Source organism: Sebastes fasciatus, chromosome 14 (assembly GCF_043250625.1).
Source record: "Sebastes fasciatus isolate fSebFas1 chromosome 14, fSebFas1.pri, whole genome shotgun sequence".
In the NCBI taxonomy this organism is placed as follows: Eukaryota; Metazoa; Chordata; class Actinopteri; order Perciformes; family Sebastidae; genus Sebastes; species Sebastes fasciatus.
Window position 1 is genome coordinate 27,834,288 of NC_133808.1, and position 18,796 is coordinate 27,853,083.

At 42.3% G+C, this 18,796-nt stretch overlaps 1 protein-coding gene across 16 annotated transcripts in view; it reads right to left on the bottom strand.

Annotated features, from left to right (window-relative positions):
• Positions 1–18,796, bottom strand: part of dgkh (diacylglycerol kinase, eta) — a 65,912-nt gene that overhangs the window by 15,693 nt on the left and 31,423 nt on the right. For 15 of the 16 annotated variants that reach the window (XR_012596953.1, XM_074657683.1, XM_074657685.1 and 12 more), the window contains 12 exons: positions 17,041–17,145; positions 14,074–14,206; positions 10,232–10,338; positions 9,394–9,519; positions 7,754–7,856; positions 3,940–4,102; positions 3,667–3,775; positions 3,108–3,329; positions 2,730–2,821; positions 1,522–1,621; positions 1,076–1,379; positions 479–610 (listed from right to left, as the gene is read on the bottom strand). Coding sequence is in view for 15 of the 16 variants with exons in the window: in XM_074657683.1 (XP_074513784.1) it covers positions 479–610; positions 1,076–1,379; positions 1,522–1,621; positions 2,730–2,821; positions 3,108–3,329; positions 3,667–3,775; positions 3,940–4,102; positions 7,754–7,856; positions 9,394–9,519; positions 10,232–10,338; positions 14,074–14,206; positions 17,041–17,145 (1,696 nt within the window). In the remaining variant the exon portion in view is untranslated. Of the gene's footprint in view, positions 1–478; positions 611–1,075; positions 1,380–1,521; positions 1,622–2,729; positions 2,822–3,107; positions 3,330–3,666; positions 3,776–3,939; positions 4,103–7,753; positions 7,857–9,393; positions 9,520–10,231; positions 10,339–14,073; positions 14,207–17,040; positions 17,146–18,796 lie in introns of those variants that run through there. The other variant, XM_074657688.1, reaches the window with a different exon arrangement.

The window sequence follows — 18,796 nt, forward strand, 5'->3', positions numbered from 1 at the left end:
GAGAGAAAACATCACGAAACGCATCAAACATCTACAGTAACCTTGAGTACATTGGACAATGCCTAGGTGCTAGCTGTTCAAACTTAACAAAACTGGGGGGTTGTGAACACCAACCTGATTATTCTGGAGGGGGTCGCAACTTGAAAAGGTTGAGAACCACTGGCCTAAATGATGGGAACAGCGATGTTCCCCTCTCTCAGTAGAGAGAAGAGGGAGGGAATGTGTTTTATAATTATCGTCTCAAAGTAGGCCTCAACCACTAATTAAACTAAATGTCTTTTAAGTGACTGAGAACAATGCCAGCTGGCAAAGAGGAATACTTGGAAATCAAAGTGGGGAGGCTGGACAGGTTAAGTGTTTTGGAAAATGGCCCAGGATGGAAGTGCATCAGGGCCAAGCAGGTAAAAGGTTTTCAGGAAACACAGGTCGGAGATTTGAAACAGGGTCGAAGCAGCAGAAGCAGCGGTGGTGCACTCACATGTCACTGCTTCCAGCTCCTTGGTGTCCTCGTCCTTCTCACTGTCTCGGTTCTCCTCCTCGCTGTCCTTCCTGAACTCCAGCGGAGACGGCAGCTCGGTGTCGTCCGTATGGGCGTTCTGCTCATCCACCACTAAACACAGAAAAACACAGGAAAGATAAAGACAATACTGTATGCAATACATGCCACAATGCATGCATAGCAAAGATTAATAAATGAATTGATTAGTTGTCAACAATTAAATGAATCGGCAACTATTTTGATAATTGATTAATTGGTTTATTTTTAAGAAAAAACAAGTCTAAATTCTCTAAAGTCTCTTGAATATTTTTAAAATAATCGTTAGTTGCAGCCCTAACCTCCATTGACTTAACAAAGGAGATCAATATAATACATGAACAAAGGCAATTCTTCCTTCAGATAAGCATTGATTTCTGCCTTTTTCCTCACAAAAACCTGCTCCTCATGCAATTTCAAACCAAGATTTTAAACCGTATGCCACCCTCAAATGGTGTTTAATTATTTTCCCTCACAGAGGACGTTGGGTAAAGTGGGTTCAGGTGGGTTTTCCCTCCATAATAACTCGGTATGCGTTACCTCTCTCGGCCTGCTCTATGATCTGCCGCAGTGCTTTCTTCAGACTGTTGGCCCGGAGCATCATCTGCTCCCTGCTTTTGAACAGGTGGTGCGGGGCTCGTCCTCCTTTCTCCGTCTCCTCCATCTCCATCTTCTCCTTCAGCTCCGTCAGGCTCTCCTCGCTGGCCTCCTCCTCTTCCTCCTCCTCGTCCTCCTGCTCCTCCTCTACGATCGGAGGAGTGGAGTGGGGCAGTGAAGGTAGAGCCGGGCACTCTGCGTTGAGGGTCTGGAGGAGGGAGTCCAGTTTCTCGTTCAGGATGGCACACTGAGGAGGGCACAGAGGAGAGGAGAAGAGAGGCTGGGTAGAGTGCTGTGGCAGCATTAAGAGGAAATGTAATATAGAGGGAGTGGCCTTTCAGCACAGGCGTGGACTGATGGATGTTAAATGCATTGTTTTTGAGGCTTACTTTGAGAGACATGGTGTCGCACTCATCCGTGTTGTCTGGACTTTTTTCATAGGCTTTCCCCACTTTGGCAACAAAATCCTTCACGGTTTCACACAGGATCCTAAGAGACAGGAAGAAAACATCAGTGTTTAGTGGTGGTTTCATGTATGACAAGATTAATCAGAGCTCTGGTGGCTATCATAAAGACTGATCATCTAAAGACTTTTGCAATTTTACACTTTTGTGCTGTCCTTTCTCATTTATAATTCTGCAATTTTATTATTCATCTTATTGGGTTTTACTTTCTATATCATGATGTATTGTTTACATGTAAAAGTCGTCGCTGTACACACTGTATTTATGTCATTTGTATATAAAGTAACCTGTTGCATTAATCATTCCATATTTATTCCAGTAACTTTTGTACTCTGCACTATTGTCTTACAGTTTACAAATGCCATTGTGTTGTTGTTTTATATGTAAGAGATAATGTACAGCGAGTGGACTATTTATTTTAGCAGAAGATATAAAATCCTTTCTAAATAATAATTTTTTTTTTTTTTTTTAAATCAATATTTTGTGTCAAATTATTGATGTATTTAGTAAGTAGCCGTGTAATAAGCGGGAAAATGTACAGCTAAGCGGGTCACTGTTGCAAAATGAACCCCCTTAAGGGTTTATTCAATACCCCTCCACTCAACCTGTCGGGGTTCATTTTGCAATAATGACCGGCTCGCTGTACATTTTCCCGTTTATTACACGGCTACTTAACTAAAGAAATCAATACTTTGACACAAAGTATTGATTTAGAAAGGATTTTATTGATATAAAAAGGGTTTTATTGCTTCCACTATATAGATCTTTATTTATATATATATATAGATCTTTATATATATATATATATATAAATTAGGACTGTCCTCGACCAAAGAAATTCTTAGTCGACTAAGACTCATAGGATTTTATCGACTAATCTAGTCAAAATTGTGTGTTTGTGTGTGCTATGTGTTGTAAACTGATTCTGCTTTATGAGACCATTTAAGAATCGTACCATCATTTAACACACCTGTATATTGGTGTATATTTGTGATAGGACAACATCAGTAAAAAAACACTGTTGTACTGTTGGAATTCACTGTGGTGTAAATCTGTGCTGTCCCAAACTGGTTCTGTTCTGTTGATTCTAGTCGGGCTGTTTGGGGTCATGCTGGTGAGTTAAAAACACGTACTTGGCAGAGGAGAGGACCACAGAGTTCTGCTCAGAGTTGAGTATCTTTGCGAGGTGAGCAGCTACTGAGTCTTCATAGGCTGAAATGTGAAACTGGAGAGAAAAAAAACATGTTAAAGAGTACGCATGACTGTTTGTTAGCACTGTATCTTGTAGTGAGCTTTAAACATTTTAGATAAGTATGCTATGAGCAACATGGGGAAATGTCTTTCCCTTCGTCCAGTTGTGAACCTGAGCTGAGGTGAAGCTGAATTGAAAATGTCAGGCACTATTTCCAGCATGTGCTCGGCTCCCTCCTACTCCCCGTCTGTCTGGAAGCCCTGCTGGGTTTGATTGTGCCTACTGACGCGTGTGAATATCTGTCAACTCCTGTGAGTACCTGGCAGTCGTCGGCTCCCTCAGGCGTGGTGGGGCAGCTGTGTTTGGGTGGGATCTTAATCTCGTAGGTCATGATGCTCCAGCGGTCCAGCATTTTGGTGCTGGCCCTCTCCAACTTCTCCAGGATCTGGGGCAGCTGGGTGTCGTCGTCGCACGAGGGGCCCCAGCCCAGCACCCGGGCCAGATCGTTGCCCGTGCCCAGGGGTAACACCCCCAGCTGGCACTGAAACACGTGCACAGGGTTTATTAGGAAACAGGGAATAAATGCCTGTTGCAATCAAAATGAGGCCTGTGTGTGTATTATGTGTGTTTCTATGTAAGCTGGCCAGCAGCAAAGGCAAAAAGCTCAACAGGCACATCGGCCAAAAACACATCAGATCTACTTGCAGCTTACTCTGTTCTGGCAGGTTATGCATTTTTTATTATTATCTACTTAATATGCTCATGATAGCAGGCAACTGCCATTTATTTTGAATACAGGAGAACTACCGTACAAATAATATGTAAAGTTCTGCTCAATGTTGTTTTTGTTGGCATCACAATGTAGTTTACTAAAGTACCTGTTTGTGAAGATTGAGTTTGTCAATCTCTGAGAGGACCCAGCCTACGCTCCCATCTCCTCCACACACCAGGATCCGGAAGTTGTCAAACTTCTGAAACAGGCGCAGACTGAAAAAAAACCCACACAAACACACTTATTCATTTATTCTGTAGGCTCAGATTTGAACTATGGCAAATAATGCATCCATGCATTATATTCCTGGATGTTTTATGTGTCTCCAGCTATACACATCAGAATTTGAGGAGCTGTTTTTTCCGTTTGTTTTCCTCACCCGAGGTGCGGCCCGCCGTTGACCAGGTCAAAGACCTGAGCCGGGTTGAGCAGCTGCTTGAAGCGTCGTAGGAACTTCACTCCCTGGTTGTCGCCGCTTTTGGAGTTGACAAAGACCAGGAGGGGACTGGCACATGATGGGGGACAGGTGGCCTTCCAGAAGCCTGAGGAGAAATGGCAAACAGAAAAAGGAGCAAGTGAATATGTCTGTCTGTCCCTGAAGAGGGATCCCTGCTCTTTTTGCTCTTCTTGAGGTTCCTTCTATTCTTCCATCAAGTTAAACGTTTTTTTCTTAGGGTGTCGTATGCTGTACAGATTGTAAAGCCACTTGAGGCAAATTTGTGATTTATATATAAATACATAAATACAGGGAGACACCCCAGGCAAAAACATTGTTTTTCATGTACTGGTCAATTTGTTATTTTGCCTGCATAATTCCACTTCCATAGTCTTTCTTTCAGACTAGTGGAACAAAAACATCCAAACTACACATTTAGGTGTTTATTTTACAACTTTGTCTGTTTGCGTCTGTAGATTTCTACTAAATTCACAAAAAATTTGCATTAGATAACGCCTCATTTGCATATGGAAACATCAAATTTAACCATATTCACCTGTCTTGCAAAATGTTTTCTCAAAATACGATTTTTCTCAGCCTCTGAGCCAGAAATCTCCACTTCAGTAGCACTTACATACACCAAACTTCCCAGTTTCATTATTGAGTGATACTAAGAGATATGCAAAATCCCCTCTGTAAAAAGCTTTGACTCTAATATGTCAACAAAATGAAATGTTCAGATTTCTGTTCTGGAAATGTATGAAAAATAGCACATTATCTAATAAGATAATGCCTCATTTGCATATTAAAACATAAAATTTTAAAAAAAGGGAATAATAATTAATGTGAGTAATCAACTGGGGAAGTTTCATGGTGATATCTATAAGTTAAAGTTTTTGCCCTATTCACCTGGGGTGTCTTCCCAAAATCTGACATGACTTGATCCTTTAACGTTCTATAAGCAGTAACCAGCTGAGACTAGAGCAGCCGTGCTGGATGCAGTAGCTGTCACCGTCAACATCTCAGTCTCAGAGCGTGCTCAGACTGAACATAATAATGCATGGGGAGCACAGCACATGCCAAAAACACGTGTTCTGCTTCCTAGTGGAGCACGAATACACACACACACATACATATACACTAATCTGTGGGAGGTAATGCAACAAGAGGTTTCTGTGCTTACAGCATAATCTGTACACCCCCCACTGTGTTGACAGCTCCGCGCATATAAGGGCTTCCACCATATGTGTGTGTGTGTGTGTCTGTGTGGCACTGCTATCTCCTCCTGGCACTCCCTCTTTTCCTTTCCCCCCCTCGCATCCTTCACGTCTTCCTTCTGCTCTCTAATCTCTGTCTACCCTCTTCGATTTCTCTCTCTCTCTCACTCTCTCTCTCTCTCGCTCTCTCTCTCTCTGGGATGTTGTCAGTAACGGATGGATTGAGCGAGGGTGGGTGGGTGGAGGAGAAGGAGAGAGGAAGGGAGAGGAGGGGAGGGAAGGGGAGTCACAATGCTCCAGCACGTGCTGCAGTCTTCCCCTCAGCCAATTACAACCAAACTCCCCCTTTTCTCAGCCTGCATTTGGGCAGAGGGGGGTCCTGGAACGTGAGGAGATGAAGAGTGAGTGAAGGACAGAGAGAGAGAGAGAGAGAGAGAGAGAGAGAGAGAGAGAGATGAATTATATATCTTCTTTTTTTTTAATTCTTCCCTTTTCTGTGTTTTCTTGTCCTCCTCCTTTCATCTGGATTCCCCATCCTCCCTTTCTCTGCCTGTCTTTTATCCTTCCACCAATTAGTGTGTACTGCATACGTGTGTGTGTGTGTGTGTGTGTGTGTGTGTGTGTGTGTGAGAGAGCCAGCCAGCCATTGGCTTCCGAAACAGTAATTCAATCACACACGCTTATCTGAGTCTGTCTTGCAGGTGCTGATCTCCATCTAAAATGGGTTTAATGTGGGTTCTGGAAAGCACACACACACACACACACATGCAAACACACACCGATGTATACAGACAGACTTATACACAGAGTCGTCATGTATGAACTATAGTCTATATATATACATGTATATATATATAGATGGACGACGCGTCGCCACTTCCTCCCACTGTACAGAATTGAAGCCTAAAATATCCCGGATACGAGAGCTGCCATCTTGAGAAGTAGTGATCGGGAGGGCTGGAGCCACGGCATCAAAGTCCTGCCCACAAACCCGCTCGAGCCAATCACGAGCCGAGTCCGGCCGCAGCTTGCTAGCGTGAGCCACCTAGCTGCTATATTAGCACCACGGTAGCTGTTTGGCTAGAAAGACACAACAACTGACCATAACATCTCTATAAATACTGTACGTATGATCAAACTGACACATGTTCTGTTACACAGACTGGTGACGGTTATGGAAAGTTAAAGTTACATCTCCTCTCTCGTACATTTCAGAGCCTTCGGCTGTGACTACTTCACTCAGAGCAGCTGTCAATCACAGCTGTCTATGCTGTCTATGGCATGAACCATAGACTGTATATAAAGATGGACAACATGACAGCTCCCCAAAAGTGAAGCCAAACATCTGGATCGCCCCCTGGTGGCTGGCTGCCGTATAGCTCATAAATCCCGCCCTCGCGATGTTAGCAGATGGGACATGAGCCAAACTAAAAAGTCAAAGTACACGTCAAATAAAATATCCCCAAAGATGGTTTCTGTCATTTTATGTACTTCTTATCACGCTGATGTTTGTTCAAGTGTTATAAGTTTGGTTTTAATTAGTGATTTGATGCTATAAAAAGGGAGTGTGATGTCATGATTGACAGCTGAGAGTCTCTCTCGTTGACAAGATGCGGCCGTTCTCGGCTCGCGATTGGCTCGGGCGGGTGTGTAGGCGGGACCTCGATACCGCGGCTCTACCGCCCGATCATTACTGCGAGATTCTGCCTCCAAATGACATCAAAATCTCAGGATGGCAGCACCCGTATCCGGGATATTTTGGCTTCACTTCTTCCATCTTTATATTCAGTTTATGGTTAGAACAAAGAAATACAGACACACTATGCTGAACAGAGAGCCTGGAGGGAGCCTCAGGGTGCTTTGCAGCCATCTGCAGAGCTCTTCTTCTTCTGTGATGTCTGTGTGCTTCATGAAATGTTACGTGATGGGTGTGTGTGTCCATTCTGTCATCAATGGGGAATCATCTAATTATGATTCTCCTCTCACACACATCTTGGCTCAAGATGCAGATTTATTTTAAGCCCTGACAAAGGTGTGTGTCGTCCTGTCAGATAGGGCTATTTTTAACCACCTCGCTGTACAAGAAACTGGCAATTTCCTGGAACACGTACCAGCGCCTTGTCCCGCTCTCTAACAGGACTAACAGGAAGCTAGTAACAAAGTATGGATTTGATGCCGAGACCAATTACCCGAAGAGAACATAATGATATTGTCTTTCTCTTTCCGTTTTCCAGCACATGTGCCAGCAGTTTACAGGAGAGGTGGGTGTAGTGGAAAAAAGAGGCGTTGATCAACCAGAGTGACATCATCACACTCTGCCTCTCCTCGCTCCATGTGACAGAGCAGAAGGTCAGAGTTCAGAGAGACGACATCGGCCCACTAAATGGGGTGAAATCTCATTTGTTCATCTCTGAAATGTAACGATTGCTCATAGGTGCCGTCTGGCAGCAACCTCTGACCCTTTGAGTGAGTCAGCGTGATTACATTGCGTGAGTGTGTGTGTGTATGTGTGTGTGTGTGTGTGTGGCGGGGGTGCCTACCATCGGAGTCGATGCTGTTGAGCGCCGTAGGGGGAATGATGGAGACTTTGCACTGACCAAGAGGACACTTGCGAGGGTACAGGTCCATACAGGCTGTGTGCACCTAGAAGAACGACAGCAAATACAACAGATCCATTTAGACTGAAGACTTTCTTATCTTTTCTCTCATGTACAAGTACAACAGCAATGACATACATTTCCCTATGGGTGTGGGGATTTAAAAGAAATTGACTGATGAATGGCAACATTTTGCATTTTGTCTGCTTCATTGCTATTTTAATGGTTAATTTAACATCTGGCTAAGAGACAATAGTGGAACATTTGCCATGTGGCTAACACTGGCATTTTTACAGTAATATTAGGTAATGTGCACTGTTCCTGTAAAATAAATAAATAAATAAAAAAAATTAATAACATAAATAAATAAATATAACTATGACGCCGTATTAGAATTTGAATTTCTGAGATTAAAGTTGTAAATTTACAAGAAAATAACTTGGATATTCTGAGATTAAATTTACAAGAGAAGACTCACAAATTTTTTGAAATTATTAAGTCAGAAATTTATGAGAAAAAAAACAACTCAGACAAATAGTGCAAGAGTGCAAAACTGTGGTAACGCCAGCAACCATCAAATTTCGTTGCTCCTAAAGTAGCGTTGTTATAGTAAGGATGGCCTCCGAGCGAGACAAAGGTCCTGAAAGATACATATACACGTTTTCTTTCATGTTCTTTCTGTGTTCTTTTATGAACATGAGTAAATACTGTAGTATTATTGTAGAAGTTACAGCTAAAGTAGAGACGAACAACTTCTATCTTTGACAACACAAAGGCTTCAAAACGGCAGTCCACAAACCAATGGGTGACGTCACGGTGACTACGACCACTTCCTATATACAGTCTATGTTTTTTTTCTCGTAAATTTGCCACCTTAATCTCGGAAAAATTCAAAGTTTCTTCTTTGACTATTACCGCCCTCCCTCGGCCTACAATGGCCCTTATAAGCTGTCGTATATAACGGAGAATACTATTGCAGATAGAATAATATATATACAACTATAGACATACTATGGTTTAGTGCCACTGTGTGACCCATCAGGTTATACAACAAGTGAGTCAAAAGTGAGTTTATACTCCTCAGACTGTGAGGAAATGCTGCTGCTGAAGGCTTGGATTGCTCCAGTAACATCCATCCATTTTTTGCTGCTTAACTGGGTCTGTGTCACCGTTGCAGCAGGTTAAGAAAGATCACCCAGACGACCTTTTGCCAAAGACAGAGCTGGAAGACGTTACTCAATAAGGAGCAAAAAATAGATCGATAAATGGAAAACAGACAGTGGGAACCATCAGTCAGCCTATAACTGGCCTGTGTTTATGAAATGTTATGTCCTGACTGTGGTTGCCAGCATAATAAACAATGAGATGCAGTTACAAGCTTACATGCTGCAAACAATTAACATAAACAGTTCAGTCATTTTGAAATATGAGACTATCAACAAGCCACATTCAACGCTGAGATGATTCTTTTGGTTGTCTTAAAATGTTCCGATTACGATTCAAATGATCAACCTCTTGTGTCATTTTAATCCTTTTTAAATGGGGGGAAATTAAGCATTATGCATATGCGACAGATGTCTTACCATAGCTTTGCACCAGAGGCAGCGCCAGTCCTGCAGTCTCAGCACGCTGCCACACGTCTTATCACACACGGCACACTTGGCACTGACAGGCAGGTTTCCTTCCAACCACTGGTGAGGCATCGCAATCTGCGGGTTCAACACACACAGTTCAACACTTTACAACGTCTAATTTTATCATTTCTTCTAGGAGCACTTTTCTCTGTTTACAATGATTCCAAATCTCTTAGTCTTTTTCTGATACTGATGAATCCATGAGCATGAACAAGTTGTGTTGAAGCGCACTGATTTGAACACACTTTGCATTATCATTCAGGGTGAAAATCACCAGAGGCCCTACGATAAGATATTATCACGATACTTGCGAGTATTGCGATAAGATATGCAAATTATGCAGTTTGTCTACATCTGTTTTATCTAATAAGATGCAGTTTTCATTCTGTTCATCTCAGAGTTTTCATTCACATATCTCAAAGTCAGAGGTCAAAGGACCCCTTTAAAAATGGCCATGCAAGTTCTTCCTCGCCAAAATTGAGTGTAACTTTGGAGCATTATTTTACCTCCTTCGCAACAAGCTAGTATGACATGGTCGGTAACAATGGATTTCTGAGGTTTTGTAGTTTCATATGATACCAGCATCTTCACTCTAGCTTTAAAACTGAGCCCACTACAACCTAAAAATCGCAAGTTGCGTTAATGCGTTAAAGAAATTAGTGACATTAAAATTAATTTGCATTAACACGCTAGTCTCGCGTTAACTTTGACAGTAGAACACAAGGCTAATTACACAGTTAGCAGCTCCTAAAATCATGCCAAGCTAATGTTTCACATGCAAACTTACCCCATCCTCATCCTCAATGATATCCTTCCCTATGGAAGCCAGGGTTGTCCATTTACAGTTGTTAGTGGCTCTGACAGCACAGCGTTTGTGGGCTTTGAATTTGCACACTGTAAAAAAAACACAAAACAGTCAACACATTATCAGACTGACGATGTTTTCCAGCTTTAATAACATCAGTTAAAATAACTCAGCAGCTTCATATTCTTTCTTCTCAAAGCTGTGAAACACGGGACGCTGATGCACGATTCAGGAACAGACACACCCCGCAAAGTACAGTGTTCTAATGAATCAAGCCTTAATGAGATGTCAGTGGGTGTAATTACTAACCTCCCTGAGCCTGTTCTGCACTTACATATCTGACAGATAGAAGCAAAGCTGAGCTCCACGTCACAGGTCTCAATCCATTTATCTGTAACCAGCAACAGGCTAAGAAAGACCTGAACCCTGGACCACACAGGGCTGGTTAATCCAGATCCATATTAAACACTACCTGCTGGATTACTTCGTTAGCTAACCGTCTCCTGGCTCCAGCTTCGTATTTAGCAGATATGAGATTTGCATCAATCTTCTCATGTACAGTAACTCTCCGCAAGAAAGAAAGCAGATACACGTAGTTCCCAAAATGAACAACTATTCCTTTAAAATGCTTGACGTCACAGAGATCCTGCTGTATACCTCAGTAGGAAACAAAGTGACTTTTAAAACATTAATATCAGCCCGTCTGTCAAGGTTCACTCAGTATACGTATGAGAGACTGTAAGGCCAAGAGAAGCACTTTCACATTTCACACATTGGACTTTAATGTATTTAATGCAGGCTGCTCTGAATAAGAAACTCAAAAGTGAAATGTAAATGGAGCGTGAATGGTTCCCATGAAGATGTATAGGCAGATGGAGATTGCTCTCACTTTTTTCTCCATTAAGGATGAGGCACTTAGCACCAGACTTGCTTCCAGCAACCCCACCCATGCTCACACATAGCGCCGACACACACACACACGATCCTGTCATTATAGGAAGTCTACACAAACTAAGTCAGAGTCATATCCGGGAGCAACAATTGATGTTTCAATCTAGTCCACCGCTAAATGCTGTTAGGGAACATTAGCAGAGCATTAGGAGAATTCAGAGGACATGATACCGCTGCCTGTTAATGGCCAGGCCAAACCCTGAGCATTCACCAAGCAGACTGGAGGAAAACATCGTGTGTAGCTGAGTGAGTGTTTGTGCGATGATGAAATAGAGATGTGTGTCTATGTGTGTGTGTGTGTTTGTGTGTGTTTGTGGCTAGGAAGCACAAATCAATCCCCCGACCATCCTGCGCAGGAAATCGAAGGGAAATTTAAGCCGTGTTGATTGCTGTGAAACTGGCTGCTCTCGACGTTTAATAGAGACGCTCTCTTGCTCTTCCTCTCCTCTGTTTTGTTCTCTCTTTCTTCCATCCTCACATTCTCATTCTCATGTGCGATCATCCTCCTCTCGCTGTCTCTCATTTGCCCGGCGTCAGACATCAGCAGGATGCTATCGGGTTGTACTGCAACTCCTGTGCTCTTAACATAAGTGCTGTATATTAAATGTTAATGAATCTACATAAAAGAAAATGTCAGATGGAATACTTATGAAGCCAATAAAGAGCTCCATTAAAGCTGCAGTTGGTAACTTTGGACCATGTCCGCTTAATATATTGCGTCACTTGCACTGCGCGTCACTTGTTGTGCTACATCACTCGCTGCGGCCGTCTGCAGACTTACAAACGTATTTGTGATATGTCAAAGACACAAACGTGTTCCGCGACAAAATATGTTTCCTTCCAAATGTAATTGAGAATGCAGTTTAGTTGTATGGTAATATCATTTTTAGGAGACAGGCCTGATGAGACAGATCAGGTTCCTCTCCTCCTCCTAGTGCTCCTAACGACATTTGCAAGATTTCAACATGCCCGAATCTAAACAACCAATCGGAGCCAAGGAGTCTCTACAGCAGCTGTCAATAAAAGCTTGCATAACTCTGATCAAACTGTCAAATTACTATAATGCCTATTTCTCACCTCAAATCTTTCATAAACATATTTTAGTTATTATTTTTAGCTGTAAAATGACAATGTTTTCTACGGACGGTGCTTGATTTTGGCGGTCAAGTCACAAACTTTCTCATTTTACAGCTAAACAGTACACTACAAGATGTTTCTGAAAACATTTGAGGTGAGAAATAAGCATTACAGTAACAGAATATTGATTCATATTTGATCAGCGCTGCCTAGTTTGACCGTTTGGTCGGAGTTCGTGAGTTTCGTGAGCAGTGATTGACAGCTGCTGTAGAGACTGCTCGGCTCTGATTGGTTGTTTCCCTTCGGGCACGTTGAAGTCTTGCAAAATGCCATTATAGGAACACTAGGAGGACACAGAGGAACATCTATCTTCTATCACATTATAGGTAATTTCATATTTTGATAATGATATATATCACGATATAGCATGTTTTCTGGTAATTCAATAGATAAATAGTCTATATTAAATAATGACATGGTAAATCCTATTTTTCTAAACTCCTGTGTGAATTAAAAACTTGACGAATGCTGAGTATTTTCTCATTTTAAGAACTTGAGTGCAAAATGAACATAACGGTTTTAAGTGAAATCATGGAGAAAATAAAATAGGCTTAGCCTATATTGTGATAGAAACGATAAAGGAAAACATATAAGATAGACATTTTTATATCATTTTGACGATATATATCGTCATATTGCCCAGCCCTAAGTGACAGTTCTATAAAAAGAACTTTTTTAACTACCGTGTTTCCGCTATAAACTTTGACTCAGTGTTTTGATGAGATGAGATAAGCTGATTTAGATCACAAGAGTTTGATGCTGCTCTAATGACTCTCCATCTCTCCGTGTCTCTTGCTTTAAGCTTTGTGCTCTGGATGCAAGAGGGCTTCATTGTGTAGAGGATAATGAGCTCTGAGTGGAGAGGCTCTTACTGCCTTCCCACATACAGACATACATGAGACGCGTGCACGCAACCACGTGCACGCCCTCGCAGGGGGAACATTAGCAAAATTAGAGTGAGAGGATATGCAGATGGTGCTCATTAAAGTCTGCTGCCTATCACCGACACTTTACACCAGCTAAAAAAAAAATGGTGTCAACCTCCCGTGTCAACCCCCTTCCTCTTAGCGCCCCACGTCAGTGTTCTTTCACAGACGAGGTGAGGAGATGTGGCGTCATTCACAGGATCTGTTAACAGTCGGTTTTTTTTCTCCTCCGTCATCATGGGTAAATGGAGATATGCGAGAAATGAAATTCAGATAGCGTGAGTCAAAGCTTATCTAACATAAAAGCATATGGATAGAAACTGTGACAGCGTTAATGGCAATTCACCACCAGCTCTTTTCACTCCCTCTACTTCAGGCTCACAGTTTGATGGGCATCCAACTCCACAACCGAGAGCGTTTCAAAGACTGCACGCTGGCTCGGGTATATCCAATCTGCTCCACTTGGACAGACAACCGAACAAAGAGTTTTCTCACTTCAATGACTCACGAGTCCTTACGCAACATATACCTTCCTATAAGAGCTGCCAACTCCCAGACTTGCAGTTCCAAATTATCTGTTGCAACGCTGTCTGATCTTTAAACAGAGAGTAGGAAGTCCATCCAAGAGCCAGTAATGAGATGTAATAAATGAGTGAGAGCTGCTTCAAAAGGCCATGTATTAAAAGGGTGTTATGTAAGGAAACACTGTGTGTGAGTACTCGTCTAAAAACAAACCAGCAAATTAGCATTCACGTGTTTGACAGACGGCATGTGTACTAGCGTGTGTTGTGTTGCGTGTGTGCTACCTACCTTCGCAGGAGAGGCCGTGAGACGTGACCCCAGACAAGCTGTCTTTACAGACGTTGCAAAAGGTGGGCCGTGCGTGGGAGCAGGCGTACCAGTTGTGCATCCCTGAGAAATGTTCCACATTAAACTGTGCCGTCTGGCAAAGGAGAGGTTAAAACAGGTTGGCAGCACTGGGATGACAGTCACAGAAAGGCAAGCACAGTGCAGAAAAATGTACTATGACAAATCTACTGTAGGTTTCAATACTAATGACTTCATATTAAAGGGTAACTTTGGTGACTAATGGGGAACAACAATTTTTGAAATTGGTCCAATATTGAGGGAGAGCGGCGCTGTAACCAGCAGCCGTGAAACAAGCGTCGATGTAACATTACGTTCACTAAAAGATTTTGTTTTTGCCACTGACAGGTTGTTATTATAAGTGTCTGACAACATTATGGAAAGGATCCTACAGAGAAATCAAACCTTTTCCTGACCTTTCACTTGATCCAGTCTGTTTGTTATTGTGTCCAAGTCTCGCTCAAGAAGTCTCGTTGTGAAATCTTAATATCCGTATACTCTGGCTCAAATAAATACAGGCGTCCATCAAATTCAAAACCAAATTAGGTCTGCTACTAACCATTATTTTCATTGTCGATTATTTTCTTGATTAATTGATTAGTTGTTTGATCTATAAAATGAAAAGAAAATTATGAAAAATATTGATCAGAGTTTCCTAAAGCCCAAGATGACGTCCTCAAATGTCTTGTTTTGTCCAAGATATTCAGTTTACTGTCACAGAGGAGTAAAGAAACCAGAAAAAACTGAGAATTCAAACTGACTAATTGAGTTGGTGATCAACTTAAATGTTGACCACTAATCGATTAATCGTTGCAGCTCTAGTCGAAATCATCTAAATATTCAGCCATGACATTGAAAATCTTTTAGATAACACTAAGCTACGCTTTCTGTACTTCACCACAACAAATTCTGCCCGTCTGACACTCGCGTTTCCACCTAATGTATTCCACTATTCCACTGTTGTCTTCTGGCAACACGTCACCTCGCCAGATTTCAGAACGAGACTTCTCCTTCTCCTCTCGGCAAATACACATCAGGCAACGGCGAAGTGTGGCTCGCCGAAATAACTACATATTATTGCGTCCGGGAGGCGCGTTCATGTGTTTCAGGCGTCAAAAAATTATTTGTAACATAGATCGACATGTCACAGGAGTCACAGGATCTGTCTACTGATTGGTTGCAGGTCCTCTCTGGACAAAATTCGCCACTAAAAGTTTAACTTTTCCCAACTTTAAGTTTGGATGCAGAATCAAATGAGAATGGCCAACGCAGCTTTTAATAGACACTGTATGGCAGCTTGCCGCAGGCTGCACTTCGCTGCTGCTCTGGTGTGAATATGGCATAAATGATGGTGCCAGTTTGCACTAAAGGAATTACAATGCAGCCCCTGAGTACCGTCTAGAGCGCTCTCGCTCAATACTGAACCAATTTCAGAAATTGTTGTTGCTAATAGTCAGTTAGACTCAAAAACATAAGAAAATAGAGTCCGTGTTGAAAAATAGCGGAGTTACCCTTTAATGTAGTTTTCATTATAATTGCAAGTAGAAACATAATTTAACACAAAAAATAAGAATAAACTTGTATCCACCTGTTTCTAGCAGCAGACACAAACCAACACCTTTTCACATCCAGTCCATTCATTCCTTCTGATCAGCTTTCCCTAATAATGATAATCTGTTTTAAGGTCTAGTGTTGCTGCTCTATAGGAGCCTTGTGATGACACTACCTGGCCTAAAGAAAGCACACATCAGGACTCCACTGGAGAAACCCCTCCACTAGCTGACAGTCATTAGTGCGACTCCGCCGCTCCATGATTTTACAAAAGCGACACCTGTTCAGGAAAATTGGATGCTTCTATACATTAGTGTATGGAGGGAGCCCACCGAGAGTGGAGCTGCATAAGTGTGGGCGTTGCGTCTGCACTAGTCGGCTCAGCCCTGCGTACAGTTTGTGTTTCATAAGTGGAACTTATAAACTGGGACGCTCAGATTCTACACACTTATTAAAATGCTTGACTTCTTGGCACTGTGTGTGTGTGTGCGTGCACACGTATGCACCCTGTGGAGTGCGAGCTCTGGGGGTCTTGCTGCATTGCAGTGCAGTAAATTGGGGTGAGGGATGGGGTCTTATATAAGATTTCCCTCCCAAAATCAAAGCCATTAAAATGCAGTACTGCTGTCTCCCTGCGCTTCCCCCCTTTTCTCCCCTCACTGTCAACACATTCGTATTCCTCTTGCATCTTCTGCTGACGGCAGAATATCAGAACACAGTTGCACAGTCTGTTTGACGGCACATGCAGCGACAGCAGCCTGTTATTCTATATTCTTCCTTTCCTGGATCACAAAGCCGAGCAACAAAATTAGGTGTTTCAGGTGTTATCAAGTGTAAATGAGCTGGGCTGTTGCAGAATCAGACGTGTGCTTTATGATGGTCAGCATCTGTTTTTTGTGTTTGAACATATAATACATGTGCACAATACAGTTTTGATACTGATGATACTGTGTGTGTGTCCTCTTTACTGTATCTCTGACTTGTACACCTGTGACTGTGCGTGTTTGCTGGTGCTTCGGGGGTCTGAATCTCAAGATAGAGAGTGTTGCTTCTTGTATAAACTACTTATTGGATCCCCTTCTGTGGGCTGTATAACATGCAACTCTTATTCCCACTACTCTTTACACACCCATCTGGGCTCATCCTAGTCTACATTCACTTATAGGAACATCCTCAGGTAGGTTAAAAACAGCAACATCACTTCTCCAAAAAAGGATACGCCTAAACTCAGATCTATTGTTCCTGCAGCATTATCTCTCTCTTCCATCTTCCCTCACCACACACACACACACACACACACACACACACACACACAGACCAGACTTACACGGATGGTTGATTTGGAAAAGGGCTTCTTACCTCGTAATGCTCTCTGGACTGGACGGACTTCAGTGAACTGATCCAGTCCTCCATCTCTTTCCTGTTCTCGGCACAGAGGATGAGCCTACGGAACGGAGTGATCACCTGGAGGGAGAGTGAATGATGCGTGAACGGGTGAGACAAGATACTGGTGCTATAAAACCAAAATAAAAGAGAGAGATAAATTTCAACCAGTGCTTTCCTCCCCAGCCTGCGGTGCCACTGAGAGGAGACAGCAGCGACCGGCTCTGTCTTTAAAGGAGAGAGAGGATGAGACGCCCCCTCCCTCTGTCTCTCTCTCTCTCTCTCTTTCTCTCTTTCTCTCTCTCTCTCTCTCTTTCTCTCTCTCCCTCTCTCTCTCTCTCATTAACTCTAGCTCACTCGTCCCTTCACACCTTCTTGAGTTAGTCTTTTCCTTCGCTCCAGCATTTTCTCTCTCCTTTTCTCTCGCTCTTAGCTCTTCATGTTGCTTTGAGGCAGATATGTGCTGACAGGCGAAGCGCCTCAGTACAGGCTAAGAGCTTCTCTCGCCCTCTGTCACCTCCTCTCCTCTCATCCCTCTCTCTCTCTCTCTCTGTGTATACAAGTGTGTGTATGTGTGTTTAAGCGCAGCCTCCCTGTAGATAACCCTACAGACACACAGCACCCTTTCAACACCCCATCACTTATTCATGCTCCCTCATCTCTTCTTTCTCTCCGTCTCTTTCGAACTGTCCTTACGTTATCTCCATTCACCTTAGAGAGACAACACACACTCACACACACACACACACACACACACTAATCAATATTCATGTACTAGAAGTGATGCTCCCTCCGTGAGGTATGATATTTATGATTGATTACAGTCGTATGCAGGTTACACTTAACACAGATGTCCTCTGAATTAGAAAAACACTTCATTTTACAGGTCTGCAAATTTCATGGTAATTAGGAAATAGCATATTTGAAATTTCTTTGGACATTACTGACAAATTACCCCAATATTGACCTCAAAATGTATCAAAAAAGACTTTATAAAACTCTGCTGCTCTTTTGTCTGGTGTTGTAGTGGAGCTGAACAAACAGCTTCTCTAAAGTGACCTTATATGTAGTTTAGTGCAGTATGTCATACTGCTGTCACTGAAGTGTTTTCATTATGTGAACTATTACCAAGGACAGAACTCACTGTCTCGACTTGGCTGCAGTTTGATAAAACAGTGCCGGAGATTTTACACACCTGCTTTTCTACATGTGACAAATGTCAGATGGCTCCTCTGTAAATATAAGCAACAGAAATTGTTACATACATTATTAACTTCACTACAGTAGATGATGTTATTTATAGAAAATCACTGCATCTGAACTACAAAACTAAACGTCTTACATGTTAAAAGTTTGAGGGTTGTATAAAACCAGATGGTGTGACACAGCTAATGCAACAGCTTCCTCCAAGGTCAGCGCTGTCGAGACGGTTTGTGGCGAAGACTGCAAAGTTTACCCCAAGTTAAATACATGAAAGTATTTTGAGAATTTGCGTCATCTTCATTTTGGCTTTGATTTTGGTTAAAAAAATGTTGCTGTTATAAATGTTGGTGTAACCATCAGACCCTTTGTTTGTGTATTAAATGACCTGTCAATCAATTTGGGAGTGATAACAGGCTCTGATCACATGTTTTGAATTTAAATGGTGGATTTTCCCTTTTGTTTATATCACAGATTTTGCATTAATAGCGTGGCAGAACAACGGCCCATAAGATAATGTCACCCCCAAGTC